The following is a 9,537-nucleotide window of genomic DNA, read 5'->3' as shown; positions in this document are numbered from 1 at the left end:
GTAGATGAAGAAATAACCCAACAGAGAACTCATTTTTATCAAGAGCTGCGTATATCAAGTTAATCATACTAATCAGAGCATCATTGGTGTTTCTTTTGGGTCTGAAGCCATATTGGCAAGAGGTAAGTATATTGTGTTTAGCTAGATAAGAGTATAGCTGCTTATAGATTAACTTTTCAAATATTTTAGACAAGGTTGGCAGAATTGATATAGGTCTGAAATTGTTGACATCAGTGAAATCACATTTGTGGACTAGGGTTACTCTCGCTTTTTTAGAATATCAGAAAAGGTTTGGAGTTCAAGTGATTTGTTGTAGAACATTGTAATGGCCTGAGCTAGAAATATAGAGGCTTCTTTGTAAATCAGAGTTGGTATCTCAGCAAGGGCATTTGACTTTGTTTTAAGAGAAAGGATTATCTCATTAACATCAGAGGAATTAGTGGGAGTTAGGTACAGAAACTCTGGATAGTTTCCTGTAAGGTAGTCCTTAACATTAGTTTGGGAAGATGGGAATATTATTTGCAAGGGATGTGCCAATGGATGAGTTTGCAATGTGCCAATGGATGAGAAGAAACTAATGAATTTAGTGGCAAAGTCAGAGTCAGAAAGCACACCATCGTCATTGAATAGGTGTATTGGCTTCTTATTCAAGATATTTGATCCTAATATTTGGGAGATGGTGTTCAATGTTTCCTTAATATTGCCCTTGTTAAATTTGGTCGAATTTATTTTTATAGTATTTTATTTTGGCTCTCATAATTATTTTGGACAGCATTGATGAGTATCTCCTTGAAACGTCTTATGAGATGACGCCTAACCTATACTTCTTCTCATGGTTATATTTTTTATTAATAGATTTAAGTATACATTTAGTAAGCCATGGATTGTTTAATCTCTTAGTTGTGTCTTGCTTCGTTAGCACTGGACGTTATCTTAACATACAAAGAAGGTTAGGTGAGGTCGGTGTTTTCTATGAAGCTTTTCAAGGTAAACTAAAATATTCACAATCAATTAGTATGTCACATATGCACTTATTAAATAAGCCAATATTGACTGTAAGCAAGTGCGAGAACGGGTTGCACACTGGTTATTGTAGAGGCTCAGAGTTTTGTGAAGAAATGTTTACACAGCATGGTTGATGTTCACTATGTTACTTATTTCAGACTCCCAGTTGATATTAGCAGCATCAGAAATAAAGTGGTTTATAGAAGTTTTATTGTGCAGCTTAAAGGTAATCTTCATTGTATCAAGAGGTGGTTTATTAATGTTGGTTAGAAAAAATGTGGGATAATGGTGTATGGTCCTATCAGTGATTATTCCTAAGGTAAGTGCAGAGTTTATGTTAGTCCAAATGTGATCAAGAGTAGGAGCAGTCGTTTCAATAATTCTAGTAGGTTTAGTAATTAACGGTATGAGCAAGCAGGAATTCATACAGTTGAGGAAACTAGCAACTTGAGGGTTATCAGGCTCGTAGAGGTCAATATTAAAACCCCCCTGATATTATTACTTGGTTTTTGTTAAGTTTGTTAGTATTATATTTCTAAGGTTAGTTGACCAGACCACACACTAGAAAATGAAGGGACGACGACGTTTAGGTCCGTCCTGGACTATTCTCAAGTCGATTGTGATGATGGAATTGATTGATGAAGATTAAGCCACCCAAGAGGTGGCACGGGCATGAATAGCCCGTAAAAGGGAATACAAAGATGATTGATGAAGATTAAGCCACCCTAAAAGTGGCACGGGCATGAATAGCCCGTAAGTGGTGGCCCTTTTGAGCCATTACCAGTATCAATAGATGATACTGGAGATCTGTGGAGGTGTGACTGCACCCTGCGTGACGGGTTGATGTCTCCCGTGGATGATGGATGTTGTTGTTGTTTTAGATTCAGCTACTCAGAACAATAAGTTCCAGTAGCACGGGCTATGGTGAGCCCGTAGGATGATGGAAGGAAAAGAAGGCTATAAATAAGCAGAGGAGTGGTGAGAAGAAAATCTTACAGGTAGGGAAGGTAAGGTGTAATAATGAGGAAGGTAAGAGGACTTTCTAAGGTGAGGGTTGAACATGAACACGAGGGAAGACAGGAGACTCTTGCGAGGTGCAGAAACACACACACTCATAAACAGTTTAGGTGATGCGTCAGCTCGGTCTTTCAATTTGCCTCTACGTAAAAAATACAACGGTTTTGTCTAACCAGGAACGTACGAACAAGCACCTAGCCTATCGATTCATAGAAAACGTAATATTTACGGTGATGCGCTGTTCTGTAATACGTCGCACTTTTAACGGATTGATTCCGTTAAAAATGCGACTTATTTGTTAAGAAGATGAGTTCTGCACACGCTTGTATCAATCCACAGCCTCAGGAACGCCTCCGACAATGTGCCAGAACGTCGCGAAATATAATTGCCAGACCCAAACACACTTTACCACACCAAAACACACACACAAGCCTCATCAACACACCTTTACCTCATCAACACACACACACTTTACCACACCAAAACATACAGACACTGGATACAAAACACAAAAGATAAAGACTTCACCTTGATACTAGAGAAGAGGTAAGCTGTAGAGTGGCTCACCTGAGCGGTCAGCAGGTGAGGCTCCAGGCGGTGCCTCCCCCTGTCTCCACCACCACCTGGCGAGGCATTCCCATCACCTGTTGGGACACGGGCACCTGTTAGCGTCAATAATGTCACCTGTTGGAACACAAGCACCTGTTAGCGTCAATAATGTCACCTGTTGGAACACAAGCACCTGTTAGCGTCAATAATGTCACCTGTTGGGACACGGGCACCTGTTAGCGACAATGATGTCACCTGTTGGAACACGGGCACAATGTCACCTGTTAGAACACACAAGCACCTGTTAGCGTCAATAATGTCACCTGTTGGGACACGGGCACCCTGTTAGCGTCAATAATGTCACCTATTGGAACACGGACACCTGTTAGCGTCAATAATATCACCTGTTGGGATACACGGGCACCTGTTAGCGTCAATAATGTCACCTGTTGGGACACACGGGCACCTGTTAGCGTCAATAATGTCACCTGTTGGGACACACGGGCACCTGTTAGCGTCAATGATGTCACCTGTTGGAACACGGGCACCTGTTAGCGTCAATAATATCACCTGTTGGGACACACGGGCACCTGTTAGCGTCAATGATGTCACCTGTTGGAACACGGGCACCTGTTAGCGTCAATAATATCACCTGTTGGGACACACGGGCACCTGTTAGCGTCAATAATGTCACCTGTTGGGACACGGGCACCTGTTAGCGTCAACAGTACCCTTGATTGTATTCTCGACTGAAAATCGTGGATTCCTGGTACGATTCCCGGGCAGGACAGAAATGGTTTAGGCACGTTTACCTAATGTACCTGTTCCCCCTAGTAGTAAATATGTGCACGGGAGTAAGGCAACTGTTGTGGGTTGCATCCTGCAGAGGGTCAGTAGTTCCACTTATTGCGATACAAGCCTAAAGAATATACACAGGCTACACAGGCTTCCTTTGTTTATAATTATAGCATATCGTGGTCCAGTGGTTTAAGGAGTGTGCTCCTCATGGCTCCAACTGATTTTCTGATTGATACGTTACGTAAATGTCATTTCCTTATGCATTGTTATTATTAACTCACCTAGTTGTGCTTAACTAATTGTGCTTGTAGGGTCGAGTATCTGTTTTTCGCCAGTCAGTCCTTCAATGGTGTGAATCTTTTTTTTCACTCGTTTTCGTATCATATTTTCATTTATAACTGTTGATGGAACTGACAACTTGCTCGTATAGTTCGTTCCATTCATTTCTCGTAGATTGAGAAAGTTCTTTCTTACATCTCTTGTGTTTTCAGTTTCCTATTATGACCTTTCATTGTACTGTTCCTCACTCAGAACAATGCTTCTCTGTCTACTGTGTTAATTCTTCCCTTAGCATCTTGTACGTTATGTTGTCTGACCTTTTTCTTCAATCGTCCAGTGTGGCGCGGTCCAGTTAACCTCAGTGTTTCTTCACAGCTCAGTCCCCTCAGCTCAGGAACCAACCTTGCTGCATATTTTTGGATCTTTCCTAGCTTTGTTTACCATGCCGGGGGCAGCATAGTCAATAATGGATCTCACGAAGGAAGAAGTATACAGCGCTCAGAAAGGATCTTTGTTGACCAGACCACACACTAGAAGGTGAAGGGACGACGACGTTTCGGTCCGTCCTGGATCATTCTCAAGTCGATTGTCGACTTGAGAATGGTCCAGGACGGACCGAAACGTCGTCGTCCCTTCACCTTCTAGTGTGTGGTCTGGTCAACATACTTTAGCCACGTTATTGTGACTCATCGCCTGCAAGGGATCTTTGTCCAAGTTCCTGAAGGATAACTCTCCTAATTTCCTGATGTGTGTCTCGGTGATAGGTCTTAAGTTATGTAATCTCCTTAATCTCTCCTATTAACGTTGCCTTCCGCGTCATCCTGTACTGAATTTAAGGTCTTCTTGCTCCAATTGCTAACCTCATAACCCTGCTCTAAGCATCCCGCATGTTCCCACACAAGCCGAGGCGTCCTCCCACATCTGAAGTGAACATATATTTGTCCTCTTCGAGTTAATTTGCATACAAATCGTGTATTAAAAGCAAATGAGGTCATTAACATATGAAAGAAAAACGAATGCCAAAGTTTTGAATTTGAAATGCGTGCACCGTTTTCTACAGCGTCAACCGCCCATCATTTTTAGCGCGAATGCATGAATATAAATCCAGGTGAATTTAAGGATACTATTGTGAATGAATTATATGGGTGACAAACCCGATCGAATGGCTTTATGTATTGGTTAGGGAGCTCTTGTAATTTATTGGTAAATCCATATATATTTTTCATAATTTTCAGGGTTGAAATTTGTTTCGAAAACCTTTATTTTTAGTTTCACGGGAAAAGGATTACAGGACGGATATGAGAGAGAGAGAGAGAGGAAATATCAAAAGAAAGCGCCAAGCCATTACGACTATACAGCACTGAGAAGGGATCAGGATATGGATTTGGGATTGGACACATCACTAAATCCCTAACTTGATTTGGGGGGAACCCTTCCCCCCCCAATAACGTATAGTTTAGTCTTAAACATTACAATAACGCCTGGAGATTAGTCTTAAACATTACAATAACGCCTGGAGATTAGTCTTAAACATTACAATAACGCCCATAGATTAGTCTTAAACATTGCAATAACGCCCAAAGATTCAATTTACTAACCATCTGTGCTCCAGTGACCTCCGCCCGGCCGCCCCTTACGCCGGGTCAAAATGTATTTGCAGAAGCGGATCATTCTGAGCTGCCGGAGGGTCATGGGAGGACTTAATGCTATAGTCCCCCCGTGGAGCTTTCAGCACTAGCGGGATATTGTGCCCCTTCGTGCCTGGTTGATAGTTGATGTGGTGTGTCTACCCTGGTTGGAGTTTGGAGTAGATACCTTAGTATCTACCCTGACCAGCATATCTACCCTGACCACCGTGTCCCTGGCCAGTGTATCTAACCTGGACAATGAATCCACCCCCTGGTCTGAGTATCTACTCTATCCTGTGTATCTTGCCTGATCAGTGTATCTATCTACTACCTGCGTCTACTTCCCCTTTAGGGTAGATCAACAGGGTGGCGGCGCCGACAGGCAGATAGAGAGAATATGTAAAGGGGATCAAACCATCAAGATACCTTCGTCTTCATATACACGAAACACCTGAAGTTCCCCTGAAAGAACTGGGTTCGATGCTCATCGACTCGACATAAGACCCAAAAGGTGCCATCGACCGCGTTTCAGCGTCCGAGTGATGAGAGCCGCCGTTGGAACGCCTGTAGCATCTTGGGCTCTCACCACTCCTCTGTGGAGTTCCACTGAGAAGTGGAACAACCTTCAATTCCAAGGGTCAGATTCACGCAAGCACTTACGAACGTGTACATCTTTCCTCAATCTTTGACGGCTTTGGTTACATTTATTAAACAGTTTACAAGCATGAAAACTTCCCAATTAACTGTTGTTATTGTTATAAACAGCCTCCTGGTGCTTCGGAGCTCATTAACTGTTTAATAATTGGAAATAAAGCCGCCAAAGATTGAGAAAAGATGTACAGGTTCGTAAGTGCTTCCGTAAGTGTTTTCGTGAATCTGGCCCCAAGTTCTGAGACATTTCGTTGTTACTTGTAATCTGAATTGCCTAAGTAACGCATTACAGGTGTTTAGTACGGAAACAATTGTGCTTTTTTAATATAAAAATGTTTTTGATTAAAATAAATGGAAACAGGAAATTTAGTTTATGAACCTCTCAGAAGCGGATGAAAGTGGAATACTTTGGGGAAGGAAGTTTATGTCTGATGTAAAATTGAAGAAAGTTTGCAAGGGGCCGGGCGACCTGTGGGTCAACTTCTCCACCTGCTCCAGACTCCCCTGTGGACAACCTCTCCACCTGCTCCAGACTCCCCTGTGGACACCCTCACCTCCTGCTCCAGACTCCCCTGTGGACAACTTCTCCACCTGCTCCAGACTCCCCTGTGGACAACCTCACCTCCTGCTCCAGACTCCCCTGTGGACAACCTCTCCACCTGCTCCAGACTCCCCTGTGGACACCCTCTCCACCTGCTCCAGACTCCCCTGTGGACACCCTCACCTCCTGCTCCAGACTCCCCTGTGGTCAACCTCTCCACCTGCTCCAGACTCCCCCTGTGGACAACCTCTCCACCTGCTCCAGACTCCCCTGTGGACAACCTCTCCACCTGCTCCAGACTCCCTGTGGACAACCTCTCCACCTGCTCCAGACTTCCCCTGTGGACAACCTCTCCACCTGCTCCAGACTCCCCTGTGGACAACCTCTCCACCTGCTCCAGACTCCCCCTGTGGACAACCTCTCCACCTGCTCCAGACTCCCCTGTGGACAACCTCTCCACCTGCTCCAGACTCCCTGTGGACAACCTCTCCACCTGCTCCAGACTCCCCCTGTGGACAACCTCTCCACCTGCTCCAGACTCCCTGTGGACAACCTCTCCACCTGCTCCAGACTCCCTGTGGACAACCTCTCCACCTGCTCCAGACTTCCCCTGTGGACAACCTCTCCACCTGTTCCAGACTCCCCTGTGGACAACCTCTCCACCTGCTCCAGACTCCCCCTGTGGACAACCTCTCCACCTGCTCCAGACTCCCCCTGTGGACAACCTCTCCACCTGCTCCAGACTCCCTGTGGACAACCTCACCACCTGCTCCAGACTCCCTGTGGACAACCTCTCCACCTGCTCCAGACTTCCCCTGTGGACAACCTCTCCACCTGCTCCAGACTCCTCCTGTGGACACCCTCACCTCCTGCTCCAGACTCCCCTGTGGGCAACCTCACCACCTGCTCCAGACTCCCTGTGGACAACCTCTCCACCTGCTCCAGACTCCCTGTGGACAACCTCTCCACCTGCTCCAGACTCCCCCTGTGGACAACCTCTCCACCTGCTCCAGACTCCCTGTGGACAACCTCTCCACCTGCTCCAGACTCCCCCCTGTGGACAACCTCTCCACCTGCTCCAGACTCCCTGTGGACAACCTCTCCACCTGCTCCAGACTCCACCTGTGGTCAACCTCTCCACCTGCTCCAGACTCCCCCTGTGGTCAACCTCTCCACCTGCTCCAGACTCCCCCTGTGGTCAACCTCTCCACCTGCTCCAGACTCCCCCTGTGGTCAACCTCTCCACCTGCTCCATACTCCCCCTGTTGTCAACCTCTCCACCTGCTCCAGACTCCCCCTGTGGGACAACCTCTCCACCTGCTCCAGACTCCTCCTGTTGTCAACCTCTCCACCTGCTCCAGACTCCCCCTGTGGAACAACCTCTCCACCTGCTCCACACTCCCCTGTGGAACAACCTCTCCACCTGCTCCAGACTCCCCCTGTTGTCAACCTCTCCACCTGCTCCAGACTCCCCCTGTGGGACAACCTCTCCACCTGCTCCAGACTCCCCCTGTGGGACAACCTCTCCACCTGCTCCAGACTCCCCCTGTTGTCAACCTCTCCACCTGCTCCAGACTCCCCCTGTTGTCAACCTCTCCACCTGCTCCAGACTCCTCCTGTTGTCAACCTCTCCACCTGCTCCAGACTCCTCCTGTTGTCAACCTCTCCACCTGCTCCAGACTCCCTGTGGACAACCTCTCCACCTGCTCCAGACTCCCTGTGGACAACCTCTCCACCTGCTCCAGACTCCCCCTGTGGACAACCTCTCCACCTGCTCCAGACTCCCCCTGTGGACAACCTCTCCACCTGCTCCAGACTCCCCCTGTGGAACAACCTCTCCACCTGCTCCAGACTCCCTGTGGACAACCTCTCCACCTGCTCCACACTCCCCTGTGGAACAACCTCTCCACCCCCGACTGCTCCAAATATAGTGTAAAAGAATAACAGTAGAAGTATTAAATACGAGCTAGGCTTATTCATGGCCAAAATAATATTGAATTCAATCCCGGAAAATGACTGCATGATTATATTAGTATTATACCTAATAATACAAATTTCTTATGAAACCAATAACGCGCACTAATTTACATGTTTGGCTGCTTGTAATTTACTAAGCACATTACAATTAAAATGACTATTGAATGCCTAAAACCAGTGTATTTATTTAAATATGAATTATTGTGTACTTATTTAATATGTATTATTGTTACTTATTTAAATAATATGTATTATTGTGTACTTATTTAAATAATATCAATTATTGTGTACTTATTTAAATAAATGTTTTATTGAATGCATTTAAATAATATTAGAAATGTAGACACATTCTGAAACAAAATGGTTACAATTAGAGTTCATGAACATATGTTACTATTTATGTATCTCAAGTTATAAGACAGTAAATCTGAGTAACTATACATTTATTTGTATTAACGTGTAATCTGGTTTAAATATATATTGAATAACAATATATATACATAATAAGTTGAGAAACATTATAATTATTAAAGTTATTCTTAAATATATATAAATATTACAATTAGAGCACTTGCGCGAGTCTTAAGGGGTAACTCAAGCAAATAATTGAAAATAATATTAAAAACGCAGCTAAGGAGACTGTGAACCCTTACAGAACCTATGATAACACATTTATTTAAATAGGTATACAATAATTCATATTATTTAAATAGGTATACAATAATTCATATTATTTAAATAAGTACACCATAATTCATATTATTTAAATAAGAACACCATAATTCATATTGTTTAAATAAGAACACCATAATTCATATTATTTAAATAAGTACACAATAATACACATTATTTAAATTAGTACACAATAATACATATTATTTAATTTAGTAAACAATAATACACATTATTTAAATAAGTACACAATAATACACATTATTTAAATTAGTACACAATAATACATAATATTTAAATAAAATACAATAGTTTTAGGCATACAATAGTCATTTTTAATTGTAATGGGCTTAGTATATTACATAAATTGTCGTTCTAAAATACTAGCAATGTCCCGTTTTCTGTGTTGCGTCCTCTGGT

At 43.8% G+C, this 9,537-nt stretch overlaps 2 protein-coding genes across 6 annotated transcripts in view; one reads left to right on the top strand and one right to left on the bottom strand.

Moving 5' to 3' along the window:
* The window catches only part of LOC123774677 (octopamine receptor beta-2R), a 104,181-nt gene that overhangs the window by 6,101 nt on the left and 88,543 nt on the right, over nt 1-9,537 (bottom strand). For 4 of the 5 annotated variants that reach the window (XM_069321968.1, XM_069321971.1, XM_069321969.1 and 1 more), the window contains one exon: nt 2,590-2,666. The gene's annotated coding sequence lies outside the window, so the exon portion shown is untranslated. Of the gene's footprint in view, nt 1-2,550; nt 2,667-9,537 lie in introns of all 5 variants that reach the window. The other variant, XM_069321973.1, reaches the window with a different exon arrangement.
* LOC123773596 (proline-rich protein 36-like) lies at nt 5,819-8,404 on the top strand. The gene is made up of 2 exons (XM_045767391.2): nt 5,819-5,913; nt 6,373-8,404. Exons 1-2 carry the CDS (start codon nt 5,819-5,821, stop codon nt 8,402-8,404), a joined length of 2,127 nt encoding a protein of 708 aa, XP_045623347.2.

Source organism: Procambarus clarkii, chromosome 10, assembly GCF_040958095.1.
Source record: "Procambarus clarkii isolate CNS0578487 chromosome 10, FALCON_Pclarkii_2.0, whole genome shotgun sequence".
In the NCBI taxonomy this organism is placed as follows: Eukaryota; Metazoa; Arthropoda; class Malacostraca; order Decapoda; family Cambaridae; genus Procambarus; species Procambarus clarkii.
The sequence above is the reverse complement of the archived record's forward strand: the minus strand, read 5'-3'. Positions and strand labels throughout refer to the sequence as shown.

Excerpts from the sequence above, each read along its gene's own strand:
- LOC123773596 (XM_045767391.2), top strand. The coding sequence starts at position 5,819 with ATGAGAGCCGCCGTTGGAACGCCTGTAGCATCTTGGGCTCTCACCACT. Across the intron at positions 5,914-6,372 it reads AACAACCTTCAATTCCAAGG|AAAGTTTGCAAGGGGCCGGG; the intron begins GTCAGATTCACG and ends GTAAAATTGAAG.